Source organism: Oryctolagus cuniculus, chromosome 12 (assembly GCF_051225735.1).
Source record: "Oryctolagus cuniculus isolate XC-2025 breed Fujian yellow rabbit chromosome 12, ASM5122573v1, whole genome shotgun sequence".
Lineage (NCBI taxonomy): Eukaryota > Metazoa > Chordata > Mammalia > Lagomorpha > Leporidae > Oryctolagus > Oryctolagus cuniculus.
This window is the reverse complement of record NC_142878.1, coordinates 9854932-9876481: the sequence shown is the minus strand read 5'-3', so window position 1 is coordinate 9876481 and position 21550 is coordinate 9854932. Positions and strand designations below refer to the sequence as shown.

The following is a 21550-nucleotide window of genomic DNA, read 5'->3' as shown; positions in this document are numbered from 1 at the left end:
CAGTGTAAGTGAAACTTCCCCTCTAAGTAGGAGGTAGGGTAGAGCCACACTCCCTGAGGAAGGCAGCCTGCTTCCAGGGACACAGTTTGCAGGTGCAGGTGAGACTGGCCGGGGCTGCCGGATGAGCACTTCCCGGAACAGTGGGTAAGAGGCGAGACGAGGAGGGAGTTCCCTTCCCAGGGTTCAGTCCTTGGTGTGGTGTGGGTTTTTCTGAAGGCTGTGGTCTGCAGCTGGGTCCCCTCCTCGCGTCTGAAGCCAGAAGGCTGGCTCTGCGGCCCCGTGGCTGGAGCTGTCTCCCTCCCTCTGGGCCTCGTCTCATGCCTGCCACACTGGTCCTTTGACCTCTGCCCCTTGACTTTCTTTTTCCTCCTCGTCTCACTCTCTAGCCCCCCTTTAATTCTTTTCCAGTTTGGATCCCATGAACCACGCTGTTAGCAGCAGCTTCAGTCCCCACTGTTCTGACACCAGCCTTCCCCTTCCCGACTGCATCTACCTATTGCTCTCAGCCCCTGATTCCACTCCAGGCTCTCCTGTCCGGGAACATGTCCACACCACTGCCAGCTGAGCTGCCGTGTGTGAGCCTGGGGCGGGAGAGGGGTTGGGACGGAGGCCGGCACGTGTGGGATGAAATCCTGCTCTCATTCCGTTGCAGGAATGTGTTTCCCAGCGCTTATTCCAAGTCCTTGCCCCATGTGAGATACGAATTCAAAGGCGAGACATTAGTCAGGTGCATAGATGAGAGCAGGATTTATTGGAAAGGGGAGAGTGGGCAGACACTCAGGCAGGAGGCGAAGCAACCCAGTGAGGAGAGGGAGTCGCTGTGAGAGGCCTGAGAACTTTCCACAAGGAGAAAGCGTGGCAGCAGGCAAAAGAAGGGCGGTCCAAATAGGCACCCTCCGCATTCAGCAGTCCCCTCTGTGGAGCAGGGCGGTACCCTAACTGCATGTACAGATGCAGCACAGCTGGGTAGGGTTCAGTGCCTGTGAGGTCCTCTGGGAGTGTCTTTGTGTCTCCACTCAGAGTTTAGCTTGTATGGGTTCATCATGGTGTTTCCTCCTGCCCAGTCCCGGAGACACAGGTGCATTATGGGAAAGTGGGCGTATTGGATTGGCATGTAAGGGGTGGGGTTGAAGTGCGAGACCAAAAGACAGAAACCTTCCAGTTCATTTCCCCTAACTCCCTGTCTATTCCCCAAATCATTTCCACTGCACTGAAGAACTGTGTCTGCCTGGAGGGATACCCCTCTAACTGGCGTGAGGATACCATGTGGGCTTGTACAAGGCCTGGCTGCCAAAGTACCTTGCTGAACTACCTGTCCACTGTGTTCCTCCCCAGCAGGTCCACTAGTGACAGTCCCAGGTCCTGGCAGGACGTGCAAGCCCTCTGCGACCCTGCCCTGCCCTCCTCAGCGCCTTGTGTTTTACTGTCCAGACTGAAGCATTCGGAAAGGAGGAGCTATGAGTACTCATGTCAGGACAGTAGACCAGGGCTGCCTAGGCAAGTCCCCACAGAGCGGCATTCCACACCTCGCGTCTGTCACTGTGGCAGCACCGGGGCTGCCCGTTTTCCATATGTGTCTTATTTCTGAAGCAAGGAGGTATTGATAGAGTTATTTTGACTGCCCTGTTACAAACATGACACCATTTGGACTCTTTTTTCTGATTAAATGCTAGAAGATAAAACCAGGCCATCTCAAGGTCAGAATGCAGAATCAAAATGAACACAGCCTACACCACCTTGAGAGGTGCTGAGAGGTGCTGTCTAATTCCAGGCTATCCTGTGCTCTGCAAACTTGCATACCGAGTGCTTTCTCTCTTTAAAACTGCCATTCCCTCCTCCCGATTTCTCTGCCTTCCCCTCTGTACTTCACGTATTGTTCAAGGCATCTCCAGGGCCATCTGCTCCAGTTGTCTTTCCCTGATGCTTCCTGGCTGGGCTCACTGCCATCACTTTGTCCCAGCATCACCCTGCATTTACCTTTTTTATTGGACTTTTTTAAAAAAGATTTTATTTATTTATTTGAGAGGTAGAGTTACAGACAGTGAGAGGGAGAGACAGAGAGAAAAGTCTTCCCTATGTTGGTTCAGTCCCCAAATGGCCGCAATGGCTGGAGCTGCGCTGATCTGAAGCCAGGAGCCAGGTGCTTCCTCCTGGTCTCCCACCTGGGTGCAGGGGCCCAAGGACTTGGGCCATCTTCTACTGCTTTCCCAGGCCACAGCAGAGAAATGGATTGGAAGAGAAGCAGCCAGGACTAGAACTGGCACCCACATGGGATGCTGGCACCGCAGGTGGAGGATTAGCCTACTGCGCCATGGTGCCGGCCCCCTTTTATTGGACTGTTTTTGAAAAAGCATCGGAGTTATCTGTTCAAGGCTGATGTGCCCCTGAGACTCTCCGGCTGTCACGGTTGGAGCTCTGTCGTGTTAATCTCTGTGTCCTCAATGCCTCACACAGTGCTACACAAATAAGATCTCCCTAAGCATTTATTGACCTGGGCTACTTTGAACTCTTTGCTGTAAGATGAATCTGGACGTGCCTGTCCTTTGTCTCCTAGGACGTGGCTGGGGTCCTGGTGAAGATTTGTATATACTGGGAGCTTTCAGAAGGCTGACTTGTGGCATGTTGGAATTGTAGACCTATTGTTAACCTTTATGCCTTGTAATAGGAAAATACGCCCACAATGCTCACATACGTTCTGCTGAAACTGTGCACAGCGGCGAGTTAAACTTCCATGTGCTGTGCCATCGCCAAAATTGCTCGGATAGCATTTGAAGAGCAATTCATGTTTGATACAATGAAGGGCCATGAAACCTACTTAAAAAATAGAGCTCCATGTTTGCCTTAATTTCATGTATTTTAGCTGAAGTTAGGTATTTTGGGTGAAGCTGCTCACTGTTATCTCAATTTTGAGTGTTTGTTGTATGAGTCTAACGTGTTTCTCTGTTTCTCTAGAATGTTTCAGACACTCAAAGAATGGTTCTGGTTGGAACGATTCTGGCTTCCTCCAAAAATGAAGTGGTCAGATCTCGACGATCACAACGGACTTGTCTTTGCCAAACCTTACCACTTATATATGACGATTCCCTGTGCTTTTCTCCTGCTGGTCATCAGATATTTCTTTGAAAAGTAAGTAGTGGTCGTGTATTTTCCCTCCCCAGACCCCCGTGTTGCTCCCATTTAACAGGCAACTCACAGGTCTTAGACTTGTTGAGGTTCTTAAGACTCTGTTGTTCAGTGGTTGCCACTGATAGACTGATGGGCTTCAGATTCTTGGGGGATTCACATGATCAGAGGCACCCCAGATGCAGTCTAGAGGCCAAATAAGAAAAAGTGAGAAACACAGAAACCATTGAGTGCTTCAGTTTTAGAAAACTGAGACGAGCGTTTTGTGTTGACAACACGGGCACCCAGTTTGCCCTCTCTGTTCCCAGAAAGGCAGCATTAGAAGAATGTCTGACCTGAGGACGCATTCTCATTCTAGAATGCCTGTAAAATAGCAAACATGGCTCATGAGAGCCAGGCCAAATATTACTGTATAACATAGTTCACTTTGAAGATTTATTTAAAGGTTTTATAACTGCCTTCATTACAAAGCATAAGGAAATAAAAGGAAAAAAATCAATTTGCTTTCCTAGAAAAAGTGAACTTCTTTTTTCTTGATTCAATTTAAGTAGATTTGACTTCTAGCCTTTTTATTAAAATTAGACTGGTGTTACAATAACAGGAGATGAATATTCGTCTATAATCTCTATAGCTGTCTCTATTTCAAAAAGCTGTTACTAGCACATGAATTCATTTGGAGCAAAAAGAATATTCAAATGTCAAGAGTTGGAGAAACTTAAGACAAAATCCGATAAAGATCATTTTGTCCAAGAAGAACCATAATGCAGATCATATGTTTGTAACCGTTTGCAGGGTCCTTATCTCGGGAGTTAGTTTGTCCAGCTCTGTTTCATGGACTGTGCAAAAGGTTTTTCTGCAAATAACAACTTCACTTGGGCCAACAGTGTGCGATTGCTTTTGGGAGGGAGAGGGAGCCTCCGGATACCACTCAGCCCTTGCTGAGGACTTTTGGAAATGTTACTTCCCTTTTAACAGTTAATTCTACTTTTCCTCGCATATTTGAGTCTGTCAAAGAATGCGTGGGTAAATAGGGTAGTTTGCTACTGTACTTCAGAATTAGTGTACTCCTCTTTGCTATCCTGTAATACTCGCTTTCCTTGCCTTGCTTCTGGTGGTCTTTGAGTTTGGTGTCTAGGCTCATTACTTGCTCTGTTACAGATTTTCTACTTCTTGGTGGGCAGCTCTGTTTTTCAGAATTTGGTCCGGATGGTGAGCCAGGAGGTGCTTTCGGTTGCCAAAGCAGCAAACTTGTTATGCCTTAGTCTAGAACAATCAGGAAGAAATTTCATCCTCTTTTAGTACCAGGACCATTGTCACTTTTTATCAAGGGATCAAGTAGGGTCTGTATTTTTTTTCCTATCACATTATAATTTTAACTCCAGTAACTCACCCTTAGCTTTTTCCATTCTGTGAGGCCACAGAGAACTGTGTGGCACCCTCCTTGCCTCATATCCCTTTTAGTGCAGCAGACGGAAAGACCCCTTACTGTGGGAGAGAACTCACACTGTTTGAAGTCTGAGTCTATTTTCCAGGGCTTCTATATAATTTATGGTAAATTGAACCACTCATATCATTAAAAAATCACTTTTACCTTGCATTTAAATAGGAATTTGTAGTATAATGATAGGCCACAAGTGGTGTGACCTCAGTCTGCAGGTGGTCAAGGTCACACAATTAGTATTTTTTAGCAAGCTTTTATTTAATGAATATATATTTCATAGGCACAGCTTTAGGAATATATCAGTTCTTCCCCCATATCTGCCCTCCCACCCCCACTCCTGTCCCACTTCCTACTCCCTCTCCCATCCCATTCTTCATTAAGATTCATTTTCAGTTATCTTTATATATGCATACAGGTTCTACTCCTAGAACCTGGCACTACATACAGGTTTCAATAGTTTACACCCACACAGACAAAGTATAAAGTATTGTTTGAAGACAAGTTTTACTATTAATTCTCATAGTACAACTCATTAAGGACAAAGGTCCTACATGGGAAACAAGTGCACAGTGACTCCTGTTGTTGATTTAACAATTGACGCTCTTATTTATGATGCCAATGATCACCCGAGGCTCTTGTCATGTGCTGCCAAGGCTATGGAAGCCTCTTGAGTTCACAAACTCTGACCTTATTTAACCTTATTTAGACAAGGCCATAATCAAAGTGGAAGTTCTCTCCTCCCTTCACAGAAATGTACCTCCTTCTTTGATGGCCCCTTTTTTTCCACTGGTTCACACTCACAGAGATCCTTCATGGAGGGTTGCTTTTTTTTTTTTTTTTTTCCACAGAGTCTTGGCTTTCCATGCCTGAATGTTCTCATGGGCTTTTTAGCCAGATCCAAATGTCTTAAGGGCTGATTCTGAGGCCAGAGCACTGTTTAGGGCATTTGTCACTCTGGGTCTGCTGCGTGACCTGCTGCCCATGTTGGATCATTCTCTCCTTTTTAATTCTATCTACTGTTATTACCAGACACTTGGTCTTATTTATGTGATCCCTTTGACACTTATTCCTATCTGTATGATCAATTACACACTTAAAATGATCACTTTAACTAGTAAGATTTTGAAATTAGTACCACCCAGCTTTATGGGATTTGGAGTCCCATGGCAAGTCTTTAGCTTTACCCTTAGGGGTAAGTTGTGGGAACTGTATATCTCCTCCCACTCTTACTCCCATTCTTATTTTTTACTGGGATCAATTTTCAGTTGGATTTATCATTAGTATTATTATTATTTTACTTATTTGACAGGTAGAGTTAGACAGTGAGGGAGAGAGAGACAGAGAGAAACGTCTTCCTTCCGTTGGTTCACCCCACAAATGGCTGCTACGGCCGATGCTGCGCCAATCCGAAGCCAGGAGCCAGGTGCTTCTTCCTGGTCTCCCATGCAGGTGCAGGTGCCCAATCACCTGGGCCATCCTCCACTGCCTTCCCGGGTCACAGCAGAGAGCTGGACTGGAGGAGGAGCGACCGGGACTAGAACCTGGCGCCCATATGGGATGCCGGCGCCGCAGGCGGAGGATTAGCCAAGTGAGCCACAGCGATATCCCTTCGGTTGGATTTAAACACCTATGAATAGTTCTGTGTTAAAGTAAGTAAAGAGTTCAACCAATGGTATTAAGTAGAAAAAGAAAATAGTAAAAAATAAAATAATAAGCTGTTCCTCGGCAGTCAGGACAAGGAAGATCAAGTCATTGCTTCGCATAGTGTCAGTTTCACTTCTACATAACATTTCTTTTAAATAGCCAGGTGCCTGCAATTAAATGCATAAATGTTTATAATCGTTACATCTTCTGTTGAATTGATCCCTTAATCATTATGTAGTGCCCTTCTTTGTCTCTTTTAACAGTTTCTGTGTTAAAGTCTATTTTGTTTGATAGTTTGAAACTAAGATGGCTACACCAGCTCTTGTTTGGTTTCTGTTGGCATGGAATATCCTTTCCAACCTTTCACTTTCAGTTTGTGTGCATCTTTGTTGGTGAGATGTGTTTCTTCTAGGCGGCAAATAAATGGGTTTTGTTTTTTAATCCATTCAGCTGCTCTGTGTCTTTTAACTGGGAATCTGAGGCCAATTACATTCAAGGTGACTATTGATAAGTGATGACTTTGCCCTGCCATTTTTCCAAAAATGTTCCTCATTTTTACTTTGAATTTTCTTTGATCTTTTACTGAGAGATTTTCTTCCTTTACCTTCTTTTGTAGTGATGCCCATGTTTCTGTGTTTCCGTGTGCAACACACCCTTAAGCATCTTTTGTAGGGCTGGACAGGTGGTAACAAATTTTTTCAATTTCTGTTTGTTATGGAAGGTTTTTATTTCACCTTCATTCACAAATAAGACTTTGCAGGGTATAATATTCTGGGATGCCAGTTTTTTTCTCTTAAGACTTGGACTGTATCACACAATTCTTTCCTAGCCTGTGGAGTGTCTGATGAGAAATCCACTGTGAATCTAATTGGAGATCCTTTGAAAGTAATCTGGTGGCCGGCGCTGCGGCTCACTTGGCTAATCCTCTGCCTGCGGTGCCAGCATGCTGGGTTCTAGTCCCAGTCGGGGCGCTGGATTCTGTCCCGGTTGCTCCTTTTCCAGTCCAGCTCTCTGCTATGGCCTGGGAATGCAGTGGAGGATGGCCCAAGTGCCTGGGCCCGGCACCCCATGGGAGACCAGGAGAAGCACCTGGCTCCTGGCTTTGGATCAGTGCAGTGCGCCGGCCGCGGCAGCCATTGGAGGGTGAACCAATGGCAAAGGAAGACCTTTCTCTCTGTCTCTCTCTCTCACTGTCCACTCTGCCTGTCAAAAAAAAAAAAAAAAAAAGAAAGAAACTAATCTGGTGTTTCTCTCATGCACATTTTAGAATCTTCTCTTTATGTTTCACTGTGGTGAGTTTGCTTACAATGTGTCATGGTGAAGATCTTTCCTGGTCGTATCTATTAGGAATTCTGTGTGCTTCCTGTACTTGGATGTCCCTTTCTTTCTCCAAAGCAGAGAAGTTTTCTGCTGTTATTTCATTAAAAAGTCCTTATAATCCTTTCTTTCTCCATGCCTTCAGGAACTCCTAGATCCCACATGTTTGTTTTTTTTTTTTAAATAAAATACTGTAGATTCCCAACAGTGTTTTTTAGTTTTCTAATTTCCTCTTCTTGTCTTTGGTTTGCCTGTATACTTTCCTGTGCTTTGTCTTCTAAGTCAGATATTCTTTCTTCTGCTTCACCGATTCTGTTGATAAGGCCCTCCACTGCATTTTTTATTTGTTCTGTTGAATTCTTCATTCTTTAATGTCTTTATGTTCTTTACTGTGTTAAAGTAAGTAAAGAGTTCAACCAATGGTATTAAGTAGAAAAAGAAAATAGTAAAAAATAAAATAATAAGCTGTTCCTTGACAGTCAGGACAAGGAAGATCAAGTCATTGCTTCCCAAAGTGTCAGTTTCACTTCTACATAACATTTCTTTTAAATAGCCAGGTGCCTGCAATTAAATGCATAAATGTTTATAATCGTTACATCTTCTGTTGAATTGATCCCTTAATCATTATGTAGTGCCCTTCTTTGTCTCTTAACACTTTCTTCATTCTTTAATGTCTCTAAGATCTCAGTTTCATGGGAGAAACTTTCTTTCATGTCCTGTATGGATTTCAGTAGCTTGTGCATTTGCTTCTGATTACCTCTATGTAATCTTATGATCAATTTTTTGAATTCCATTTCTTGCATTTCTTCTGTCTCCTCATCTTCACAATCTAGTATTGAAGTGTCATGTGCTTTCAGGGGCATGATGTTGTCTTCCTTATTCTTGTTTCTTGGATTGGTGCATTTGTTGTTTGACATTTGTGGAGATACTGGTTGGTTACTTCTCTTCTCCTCTCCTCTCCTCTTCTCTCCCCTCCCCTCCCCTTCCTTCCTCTCCCCTCCCCTCCCCTCCCCTCCTCTCCTCTCCCCTCCCCTCCCCTCCTCTCCTCTCCCCTCTGCTCCCCTCCTTTCCTCTCCTCTCCTCTCCTCTTCCCTCCCCTCCCCTCCTCTCCTCTCCTCTCCTCCCCTCCCCTCCTTTCCTCTCCCCTCCTTTCCTCTCCCCTCCCCTCCCCTCCTTTCCTCTCCCCTCCTTTCCTCTCCTCTCCTCTCCCCTCCCCTCTCCTCTCCTCTCCTCTCCTTTCTTCTTCCTCCTTCCTTCTGCTTCCTTCTTCCTTTCCTTCTTGTTTCTTCTTCTTCCTCCTCTCTCCCCTTCCCTCCCCTCCCCTCCCCTCCCCTTCCCTCCCCTTCCCTCTCCTCTCCTCTCCTCTCCTCTCCTTTCTTCTTCCTCCTTCCTCCTTCCTTCTGCTTCCTTCTTCCTTTCCTTCTTGTTCCTTCTTCTTCCTCCTCCCTCCCCTCCCCTCCCCTCTCCTCCCCTCCCCTCCCCTCTCCTCTCCTCTCCTTTCTTCTTCCTCCTTCCTCCTTCCTTCTTCTTCCTCCTCTCTCCCCCTCTTTCACTCTCTCCCACCCTCCCTCCCCCTCCCTCGAATGCGTGCATGCACATGCGCACACATGCTGTGCTGGCTTTCATATCATTGTACTATGACTCTGTAGATAAGTGGAATGTCTGCTTTCAGTGAATCTCTGGAGACTTGTAGTGGGTGTGGCCAGAGAGCTCCATTCAGTTCTCTAGTGTTAAGGGCGTGCCTAAGATGACACACCCAGGTTTGATGTGATAAATCTTCTCTGCCTCTCTCTTTTTTTTAATCAGAAGGGAGGTTTATTCTGCTCAACTGAGCTCCTCTCCTCAATGGAGACTGGTGCCTGCCGCTCCCTTGCCCGCAAAGGAACGACACTGTTCGCAGCTCATCGGTCTTCAGCAGACTTTTAATGGGAAAATAACAGGGACAGTGAAAGAATGAAAGGAGGAGAGTGGACAGGAAAGCCCCCTCCTTCCTCAGCACATAGCTTATATACAAAATCTGGCCAATTGCAAGCGGGCTCAAGTCCATGCACGGAACACTCCAATCCGTCGTCTGTTCACGCAGTGTGCATGCGTCCTCGGGCCAATCAGATGAGGTGTCACGCAGCAGGCAGGCTCACCGCGCGGTGTTCGGCGCCATCTTGTTGTTTACCACATTCTCAACTCCTCTGGAACGTCCCGACCGTGGGAAAGCATTGCCCTAACTGAAACTAGCAACATTCGCCTTGTGATAAAGACACAGCAACAGCTATCAGACCGACCTTGACGTGGGGGCTCCATGGCTGCGCATCCCATGGAGCCCCACATCTCCCCCTTCTTTATTATTTAAATGGCATGGAAACGTGCCTGTCTTAGGTACCCAATGGCGCGCTACCTGCTTACCCGTCATGGAGGTAATAGGAAGCCTGTCCTACCCTCTGTCTTAGGTTGCTAGGAGCGCCCATCAGTGTTTACCCGTCTTTGACTACCGCTCCATCATGCTAAGCCATACTTCTTTATTGGGGTGAGATCGCAAGGTGGCCAGCATAGCCTGTTGTATTATCAAGTTGGTATTCTGCTGACGGAGTGCTAAGGCTCTGATCCATCTGGCTATGAAGGCAAGGCCCAGTAGTATCATGACACACAAGCAACCGATAGTGACCCATTCTTTAACTTGAGCCCTGTCTTAGGTAGGTACAGGATGTGGAGTGCCTTACCCATTTTTGAGTACCATTTTAGCCCAACATTAGGTGAGAGATGAAACATACAGCCAAATATTAATTATTTTTGATTACAAAGGAGGTTTGGTACAAAGTTTTAAGTGATGAATGTCAGTCCATACAGACTGTAGCGAAGATAGCACAAATTGCAGAACACACGGAAAACATCCCATACAAAGTAGGAAAAGCAGTAACAATCCAGCCCACATTAATAACCAATGAATCCATTGAAACCCTTCAAATGTTAGTGGGTTAGTAATAAACACATGTTGCATTTTACTCTTAAGTTTATCCATAACAGACTCTATATATGGCATTGTTAGTAATGTTAAAACAACATTCCCCTGGAACAGATTTACAGCTTACATGATCTTTTAACAGCAAATAATTGATAGCTGCTCGGTTTAAGAGTACTCCTGAATGAACTTGATTCAATTTTTTAGCTATATTGGATAGCGCAGTAGCAGTAAGATTGATTGTTTTGGTCATCAAACGTGTAAGCCTTCGTAGTCCACAATTATTTCCATAAGCCAATCCAGGAACTCCCACTAGCTGCATAGCCATGGTGAAAGCAGGTCTCCAATTAAGATGACATTATCATCACAGTTCTCAGGTAATGAGCGTCGCTGTTGTGCCTTTGGAAATACAGATGTTAGCATTGGGGCCACACGGCCCAATGAGCAGTTGTGAAAATCATTAGGGGCTAACAATGTAAAAGCAAATTGGTTGCATAAAAATACCCATCCCTTAAGAGCCCATGTCCCATACCAGTACTGGATCAGGTCCATTCCATTGATTGGTGATAGGATCCTTCCATTTTACCATTGTTCTTACCCCAGCTGTTTGTGGATGCCACTGTTGAATAGCTGCAAGACGACCATCTTTATCCAATATGAAAAAATTTAAAATGAATAAAGCATGTGAGAGCCATTTGTTAGGAGAATGGGCAAGAACCCTAAACTCCCCCTTTTGTTTATATCATTAAAATATTGTTTTAAAGTGTGATGTGTATATATAATAATGTCTTGACCCTGAGGATTATAAGGAATGTCAGTAACATGAGATAGAAAGTTACACAAAAATTTCTGAAAGAGGCAGAAATATAAGCAGGTCCATTATCCGTTTTAATCTGCTTTGGAGTTCCTAGAGAAGCAAAAGCTTGTAAGCAACGGGCAATAACATGTCTTGTAGCTTTACCTGTATGTAAGGAAGCAAAAATAAATTTAAAACAAGTATCAGTGGACACATGTATATATTTTTGTTTACCAAATTTCATGAAGTGGGTGATATCCATTTGCCATAGTTGATTGGGGGAATAAATTACGAGGATTAATTCGAAAGTGAGGTACTGGTAACTGGATGGAGCAAGTAGAACAGAATTTTACAATTTGTCGAGCTTGTTCTTGAGTAATATTATGTTTTAAGTGTAATGTATGAGCATTTAAATGATGTAAAACATGATCTTTTGTTGCTGTATCAATAGAATATATTTATAGAGCAGAATCTGCCAAATGATTACCCTCTACTAATGGTCCAGGAAGATTGGAATGTGCTCGAATATGACCTATAAAGAAAGGACAGGTATGCTGTCGAATGACAGTGCAAATGTGAGAAAACAGAGGAGAAGCAGCTGAGGATCCAGGAAGGAATGAACAAGTGGCCAATTGAGGCACTGATAGGAACACATATTTGCTATTGGTATATGTGTTAAGCGCTACATCCAAAGTAGACTGCAATGCAAGTGTAACAGCAGCTAATTTAACTAGCTGTAAAGATGAAAAAGAGGTGTTAATAACTGTATGGTGACCATCACAAATTACAGAAGCTTGACCTCCTTTTAGGATATTGAATAAAGGTTTAAGGTCTCCTGTTGTGAGGTGGAGATGTGCAGAAAGCAAATTAATATTCCCTAGAAGTTTTTGAAACTTATTTAAAGTCTGTAAAGAATCCAATTGTAAGGTGACTTTTTGTGGAAGTATTTTTCATGGGTACAATTGGAAGCCTAGATATTGATAAGGATATTGAAGTTGTATTTTTTAGGGGCTATGATAAGACCAAAAGCAGATGATTGCTCTTTCATTACTGTTAGACATTGCATCACCAAAAATTTCTCGGGTCCAGCTATCAAAATATCATTTATATAGTGTATAATATATAAATTGTTATATTTTTGGTAAATATTTTGAAGAGCAGCATCAATGAATTGTTGGCACAAAGTAGAGCTATTAGCCATTTTTTGAGGTAAGATCCTCCATTGGCATCTTTGCATAGGTTCTTTAAAATTTACTGATGGAACACTGAAAGCAAATCGGGGACAATCTTCTGGATGTAAAGGTATAGTATAAAAATAATCTTCTAAATCTATTATTGCAATATAAGAGTCCTTTGGAATTGCAGTAGGCAATGGTAAACCTGGTTATAAAGCCCCCATAATTTCCACAGTAGCATTAACAGCCCTAAGGCCTGGAAGCGATCGCTATCTCCCAGATTTTTTTCTGATAACAAAAATAGGACTATTCCAAGGAGAATTAGAAGGAACTATATGTCCTGCTGTTAATTGTTCTTTCACCAATATCTGTGCAGCAGTTATCTTTTCCTGTAGTAAAGGCCACTGATCCACCCACACGGGATTATCTGATTTTTATTTTATTTAATTTTTTGCATGGGGCACAGGCTGACCAGTAGCCATCAAGGGAAACCCAAGCCTCTCTGGTCATGATTGACAGTTAAAGTAACTGGAGATGTGATGCTTTGTTGTTTGTCTAAACCCTTACCTGGCAAATGACCTTGTTGAAGTATGTTAATGGTAACAATCTTACTTGGACTATGTATGAAAGCCCCCATTTGAGTTAGAATATCACGTCTCCAGAGATTAACAAGTAATGCAGCCAAAATATAGGAGCGACAGGCTCCAGCATTACCTGCTTCATCCTCCCATTGCAGCAATTTGGAACTTTGTGTTAATCTTTGACTCCGACCAATACCTTGCAATTGAGTTATGGTAATTTTCTTTTTCCAATTTGTGGGCCAGCTTGCTGCTGAAATAACAGAGGCACCAGCTCCAGTATCTAAAAGACCACTGAATAACTTTTTATTTAATTTTAAGAAAAATTTGGGTTGGTCCTTAGTTATGGGTTGTATTCAATAAGCATTAGAAGATCCAAAACCGTTATTTTCTCTTTTATTTAAAAAAGACCTACCAATTGAAGAGAAGGGGAACAGAATCAAGTGAGCAATGCATTGTCCTGGAGGTAAAGTTACATTATTGGCTTGAGTCATAATTTTTATCTCAACAGTAAAGTCAGTGTTTATAACTCCAGGAAAAACCTGTAACCCTTTCATAGTTATACTACTTCTGCCCAGTAGGAGACCAAAAATCCCAGTTGGCAAAGGACCAAAAATCCCAGTAGGGAGGCCTTGTGGGCCCATCTCAGGGGTCAATACTGTATAGGAGGTGGCACTGAGGTCCAGTCCTGCACTACCCTCTATGGCTCCGTGGGGGAAATTGATGGATTTAGGCTGTTCTGTTGAGGAACAAATGTCATGGTCCCCAAAATTTGTTGGGATGGGGCCTGGGGCCAGCCCCGCTTTTAGTTTTCTGAACTTTATTTATTTAAGGAATTATCGTTTTTATCAGTTTTGGAGTGACATTTATTGATCCAATGCCTTTCCCTTTAGCACCAGGGGCAAATCCCAGGAGGAGGGGCTTTTTTGATGTTTGACTTTTGGACAATATTTGTACATGTCCTTGTTGCCCACATTGATAGCACCCTCATTTATTAGGTATAGCTCTTCCTGTTGATTTTTGTAATGACATACCAAGCAGAGTGGCAGGTCCTGAATGTTCTGTTTTTTAAATTAATTTATTTTGTTAACTTTTTATTAAAGGGACTGTTACAGAACACCTCAGCCACAATAGCCAATCGATTCATATCTGCGTTGTACTCATGTTTTGTAGAATTTACAGTACTATGGGCATTACTAAGCAATTTTTACACAGCACCAGAAAATGATCCATACTGAGAATTAAATATCATTAGTAGTCATCACTCGCATGTTCAACGTCCAGCATGACTGCGTGTTCCCCCGGGATGGAACAGCAGCAGCAGAGGCTTGCTCCGGCTCTCCCTTAAAGCCCCCAAGGACAAGGGTGGCTCATTGCCAAGATCTTAGGCAAGCAGTGCGTCCCATCCCGGATCTTGGCCAGAGAGCCGAGACACGAAGCATTCCCACCTGTTTATCAGAAAACATTCCTTTATCCCCTCCCCGGGAGCTGGCCAGGCTCCCAAGGAGCAGGAGAAGGTCATCCGGCAGACAGATACTTGTTTATCAGAGCCAAACAAAGACATAAGCCTCTCCATCCCAAAAATCTGTCCTTACATTTGGCCCTAGAGTTGCACCAAGGTATAGGCTTATTAATACATCATACGAATATAATACAAATTTTCTATACAAATATACATCCAGCAATAAAACACAATAATATTCAATATGTGTTAAGGATAAATTGAAACACATCTGAGGGAACTAGCCTCTTAATATCTGTAATTATTACATTTCTGTAGGTGTGTGGAATCTTAACTACTTGCGGCATATTTTGACTGACTTTTTTTTTTTTGTAAAGCAAACCAAGCATAATCTGCTCAAGCATTCCTATCAATAATAGGGGTAGAGTTAGTACATAAAACAAAAACAAAATGGGTAGTCCGGACACTTTGTCACCACAATTTCTCATTGCACATAGTAATATTAACTTTATAACAGAGAACATTTACTTCAAATGAAATATTTAAATGCAAGGTGAGGGCTGTCCAGTGTACACTGATCTATATTTTTTACTCCCAGTGTTTCTTATCCACAACACCCTCTTCAGCAAACCAAGGACTAATTGTTTCAACAGCACTGATAAGCTGCTCTACAGTTTGCTTCTTTAACCCTACTCTCTACATCTGCAACAAAGTTTTTACAGTCTTTGTCATGGCTTGCTTTGTTTCTTTAAATGCACATTTAAGTTTTTTCGAGTAAATCCCAATGTTGCTTATTCACGACTCCTTTTGCGAACCAAGGACTGACTATTTTTATAGCATTAATGAACTGTTCTATGGCTTGCCTTTTTTAACCCTATTCCCTGCGTCTGTAATGGAGTCTTTATAGCTTTTTCTTTTTTTTCTAGGGGCCGATTTAGGGAGAGTCAATGGATGATACCGCGGCGGCAGTTCGTCCTCTAAGGACAAATTTGCTAGCCTAGTCAAACTGAGATATAAATGAGATGGCCCCCTCGAGCGCAGGGGTGCACTCGATGGGGGATGGTCCTTCACTGAATTTTTCTCTGTCTCATCCGGTGGCTGGTCCCTACAGGGACCTTTGTCCGTCTGTTTCCTGTCCCACTGACTACCACAGTCACTAGACTGACTATCATGCCGAGACTCCTCCTGAACCTTCTCTAGGAGCTCGCATCCTTCATCAAGTAAAAGCCCTATGCTCTCAGTGGGGTCCTGAAGTGTCTGGTCAGTGAGTTGCCATAATCTAAGTATTTCTGCCGGCTCTCCGGCTGCTCTCAACTGTCCCCCTACTCTCCGCCACTGTTGCTCATCTAATTCGCCACCTTCCACAAACCATGGTGACGTCTTGGCAACAGCCCTAGTGAATGCACATACTGTGGCCGCCTTAACGGGCGTCCCTGCAGCTTTTAACAAGCAGCTCAACAGCATGTGCAACCTAGTGGTGGACGGAGAATAGTCCATTTGGAGGTAAAAAGGAAGTTTCTGAGTATTGTCCATTTCGAGGTAAAAAGGAAGTTTCCGCCTATTTCCTGGCGTTTCTGAACATTTTGTACTCCCGCCTTTTAAGGGATTCCTTTACCCTTTTTTCTGGCGCTTAATTTCCCCGTCTTTCCTCGACGGAACCGCGGTTTCTATTCTTTCCCCAGCTGGATTTCCGTGCACTCGCACGCTTACCTTTTGTTTCTTACCTATTCCTGCATGGAGAAAGTGGTCCGGATCCGAGTCACGGCACCACTTGCCGCTCCCTTGCCCGCAAAGGAACGACACTGTTCGCAGCTCATCGGTCTTCAGCAGACTTTTAATGGGAAAATAACAGGGACAGTGAAAGAATGAAAGGAGGAGAGTGGACAGGAAAGCCCCCTCCTTCCTCAGCACATAGCTTATATACAAAATCTGGCCAATTGCAAGCGGGCTCAAGTCCATGCACGGAACACTCCAATCCGTCGTCTGTTCACGCAGTGTGCATGCGTCCTCGGGCCAATCAGATGAGGTGTCACGCAGCAGGCAGGCTCACCGCGCGGTGTTCGGCGCCATCTTGTTGTTTACCACATTCTCAACTCCTCTGGAACGTCCCGACCGTGGGAAAGCATTGCCCTAACTGAAACTAGCAACATTCGCCTTGTGATAAAGACACAGCAACAGCTATCAGACCGACCTTGACGTGGGGGCTCCATGGCTGCGCATCCCATGGAGCCCCACAGGTGCCTGAGTGCTACCCCAGTGGGTATAATATTCGTCCACTCTGTGGACCAAGGACCACACAAAGGATCTGTGCAATCCTCAGTGTAAGTTCAGGTTCCCCGGCAATGTCTCCCACCGGGTAACCAGGAACCCCCACGCTTGTGGAGTCCCCCACTGAGACTGCTCACTGTCCCAGCCACACCGTGAGTTCTCCCACACAGCCTCAGTTTTTTTCTTTTCTCACAGTCCTGGTACAGGAGCCTCACACAGCCATAAGCTCCTAGCCCCCTGTTAGTTCTCCCCACCAGAGTCAGGAGTCTCCACTCGGCTGGTTGCTGGGTGCAGATGTGAGCTGGTACATTTGTTATGTATGTCCAAAACGGTGTCTGCTCTATCGGCTTGTTACAGAACGCCATTGTAAAGTGATCAGAGAGAGAGAAACATGTCCATCCCGTCCTTTTTTTCTTTTTTTCTCCTCTAGTCTGGCTGATACACTTTCCTCCACAGGGCTCCGAGCCGGGTTCCCTCTAGGCTCTTCCTGCCACTTTTTCCCCAGTGGCCTGGGCCACTGCAGTCTGGTCTCACTCACTTTCCAGTGCTGGTGCATAGGCTTTTGGCTGCTGGAGTCCTGAGCCGTGGGCACTCACACCCTCCACGTAGGTCTACTGTGTCCCTCTAATTTTGGTAGAGTTTCCTCTGCAGTTTTCTCCCTAACTCTTCCCTGAGACTACACTCTCTCCACTTTTTTTAAGCTGTCTTCTCCTGGGCTAGAGCAGTAAGCGCCCTCCCTACTCTGTTGTCTTGGAACCCCACAGTCAGTATTTAAGGAGCAGGCCTGGTACTTACCAGGTTCAACACTGCTGGACAGTCTTTTCTTTTCTTTCTTTTTTTTTTTTTTAATGTTTATTTATTTATTTTGAAAGTCAGAGTTACACAGAGAGAGGAGAGGCAGAGAGAGAGAAAGAGAGGTCTTCCATCTGCTGGTTCACTCTCCAATGGGTGCAGATGCACTGTTCGAAAGCCAGGAGCCAGGAGCTTCCTCCGAGTCTTCCCACATGCATGCCATCTTCCACTGCTTTCCCAGGCCATAGCAGAGTGCTGGATCAGAGGTGGAGCAGCCAAGACTTGAACCGGCGCCCATATGGGATGCGGGCACTGCAGGTGGCGGCTTTACCTGCTATGCTACAGCACTGGCCCCGGACATCTTTTCTACTGTGTTAGCACTGCTCGAACTTTCCCCGTGAAGCACTTTTGATGGCCCAAGAAGAAATGGCTTAAAGAGGGGGTCACCACTGTGAACCTTAACTAGGCTGTCTTAAAAAGTCCTGTAGGTCTGACACCCAGTTTCAGCACATCCTGTGGTACACTTACCACAAGAGAGCTTCCTTCTTCAGTCCTGGATGGAATCTGCACTACACCTTCTCGCCCCGGGAGGGGAGCAGGAGCAGGGACTTGGGTAGCTCAGTCTGTCCTTGGTGCTAACCAAGAGCCAAGCACTGAGGAAATAATGTCCCTGCCTAGAAAGCAAGAAAGGCGAGACAGACGGTCAGAAATGAAGAAACAGACTGAAAGTGGCTGACACTTGCTTTGTGTTTGCGTGCTCAGTCCTTGCAGGTGTTGGCTAGCGGTCGAGGTATGCCGTGGAGGGAAGGGGCAGCTGACTAGTTTACCTCCTGGGCATTCGTTATGTGTCTCAAGTGTAATTTGAAAGGAATTTAAGCTTCTCAAGTTTCAACACTTGCGGAATAAATACATTCTCTCAAAATAAATTAGGGTCCCGGAAGAGACCAAAGCACGAGGGGAGGTGGGAAAAATCCCAAAAGTCACCTTTTTAATTTCACTTAACTGTATGACTGGCCCTCCTGCCTCCATCATTTCTGCTTGGCAGCATGAGGTCCAGTGGGGCGGTGTGTCCACCATTCTGGCAAGAAGGCTGGGGGAGGTGGAGCAGTCCAAGTGTGCTGATCGACAGGAGTGGAGAAAGGACTACCACTGACTGTCTTAAAACATGTACATGAGGGGCCGGCGCCGTGGCTCACTTGGTTAATCTTCCGCCTGCGGCGCCAGCATCCCATATGGGCACTGGGTTCTAGTCCCGGTTGCTCCTCTTCCAGTCCGGCTCTCTGCTGTGGCCCAGGAAAGCAGTGGAGGATGGCCCAAGTGCTTGGGCCCTGCACCCGCATGGGAGACCCGGAGGAGGCACTTGGCTCCTGGCTTCAGATCAGCGTAGCTCTGGCCATGTGGCCATTTGGGGGGTGAACCACCAGATGGAAGACCTTTCTCTCTGTCTCTCTCACTCTCTGTAACTCTACCTGTCAAATAAATTTTTAAAAAAATATGTGCATGAGACCAGGGTTCTGCGTGGGAACCATGTTACTCCAGATATTTTTGTCCTCATTTATAAAACACTTTAAAAAACTCTCCTTACAGAGTGTCTGCATGCTTGGGAATTGGACTCAGTCTTCCATCAGTAGGCTGTTGCTTCTACAAAAGAGTTTTCAAAAGTTCATAGAAAATTCACATTATGAAAAAGCTGTGCATGGATTTCAAACGACCTTTTGCACCAAAATAAATTCATAATTCTTTTTGTCTATGAACTTTTGATGTGCCCTCATACTTATGAGAAGTGTTTAAACTTAACATACTTAATATCTGCTTAGTCCTACATTTTATTCTGTGACACAATACTGAAAATAAACAAGGCCTGAGATGGCTTAACTTTTGAGTCCCGTGTAGCCGATGGGTGCTGGCCAGAGGGGTGTCAAGGTGTCAGAGTGGGGCCACCTGAAGTTTCAGCTCCACAGCAGCAGCCGGCCTGAGGGCCCTGCTGGTGTTTACCCTGACGTGGGACCATTTGTGTGGCAGCAGAAGTGTGCCGCCTCTTCTCCTTCCTCTCTGGCTTTTTTTTCCCTACACTGTATCAATAAAATAAATGTTTAGCTCAGAAATCTCTCAGGTCTATTCTGGAACTAAGACTTACTATATCCTTCCTCCTTTCAGTTCTGTTTATCAAATATTTGTTGTGCTTCTCTTCTTTTTCAAAATTGATTTTATTTATTTATTTTAAAAGATTTATTTATTTGAAAGGCAGAGTTAGAAGGAGAGGGAGAACAGGGGAGAGAGAGAGAGAGAGATTGATTCCAACTGCTCATTCACTCCTCAAATGGCTGCAACAATTGGGGTTGGACCAGGCTGGAGTCGGGAGCCTAGAACTCCTCTGGGCCACCCATGTGGGTGCAGGGGTGCGAGGGCTTGGGCAGCTTTCCGCTACTTTCGCAAGTGCATTAGTGGGAGCTGGTGGAAAGTAGAGAAGCCAGAACTTGGACTGGCACTCACGTGGGAGGCCAGCGTTGCAGGCGGGGACGTAGCCTGGTGTGCCACAGTGCCGTCCCCAAAACAGATCTTTAATTAGGTCCTTATTCATATTCATCTACCTGTATCAGAGAAGGTGATAGATTTCCTAGGTTTATTTGAAAAGGGAGGAGGAAACTGAATCTGAAAACTGTATTGTATTTATACAACTTCTTGGTTCTTTTAAAAAGTCTTTATTTTATTTGAAAGGCACACACATACACGGGATTGGGGCGCAGAGGGTGAGAGAGCTCATCTGCCAGTTCTTTCCCCAATGCCCGCAACAGCCGGGGATGGGCATCCAAAGCCACTCCATCTGGTGTGCAGTGCCCTGGAGCCATTATCTACTATCTCACAGGTGTCGTTAGCAGGAATCTGGAATCAGTAACACAGCTGGGACTTGAACCCAGGTTCTCTGATGTGGGATGGAGGCCCCCAAGCGAGGTCTTAACAGCTTGCCAGACATCCACCCTGTATGTACTTCCTCTGTTCTATTAAAAATGCTATTTCTGTCTTCAAAGTGAACAGAGAGGACCATCTTTCTCTTGTTTGAATTAATGATTTTAATATGTCTTTGTTCCTCATGTCAGCAAGTCTGTTGTGGACATGTCTCTTTATTCAAACGTGTATACTTGACACTTATCTCTCACATGACCCTTTGACCCTGGAGGGAGGAATGTTATATTTGACCCTGTGGTTGGTTTTATTCCATTGCTACATAAACCTTTAGTTCAGTTCCACTTTGCTTTTCTCTTTTTCCAAATTTTTTCATTTCTAACATTTGAAGAGATAGCATTGAGTGAATGTAATTGAGAATAATACTACTCTATGAAACCATTTCATATTTGTGTTATTCTACTTGTGGAAAAAATGGTTGATTTCTCCCATAAAATGTTTTAACTAGTAGTATGGATAAATTAACCAATATCATTATTTGTCCAAAACTTTGTCAAATATATTTTTGAGATTTAGTTAAGTTTAAGGCTATATTAGTTTTTTTCAGGTTTAAACATGAAATTCATTTGTTTTATATATCTTAAATGTAGTGCACAAAGGTACATTTGTGTGTGTGTGTTAATTCTTTTTTAAAAATTTTATTTAAGGTAGACAAATTTCATGTACTTCCTATGTACAGATTTGGGAGTGTGATGATACTTCCCACCCTACCCTCGCTCCTGCCCTTCCTCCTCCTTCCTTATGCTGATAGCGAAATCATTAATCAGATTCCTCAGATCACAAAGACATAGCACATCGTCTTTGGTTTGTGTAAGAGGTCTTCTGAATTACTTTTTCATTAATTACCTTTTGTCTGCATTCTTTGCTCACAGTCCTCACCACTCCCACCCCTCACTGTGTTCTGATGCATTTGATAACCCTTTGTTTGTATGACCTAGTAAACCACATGCTTTGTGTCCATGAACAAGTATAATTCGTTCTCATAAGTGGTAAGGCCTCATTTCTTTCTTCTTTTTTTAAAATTTATCACTGTATTT

The 21550-nt window shown here is 44.4% G+C and overlaps 1 protein-coding gene across 3 annotated transcripts in view; it reads left to right on the top strand.

The window, feature by feature from the left end:
- Window positions 1–21550, top strand: part of CERS3 (ceramide synthase 3) — a 112546-nt gene that overhangs the window by 29587 nt on the left and 61409 nt on the right. For all 3 annotated transcript variants that reach the window (XM_070053524.2, XM_070053523.2, XM_089311140.1), the window contains one exon: window positions 2953–3126. In XM_070053524.2, the coding sequence (XP_069909625.1) occupies window positions 2954–3126 (173 nt within the window). In that variant the 5' untranslated portion in view covers window position 2953. The remainder of the gene's footprint in view (window positions 1–2952; window positions 3127–21550) is intronic.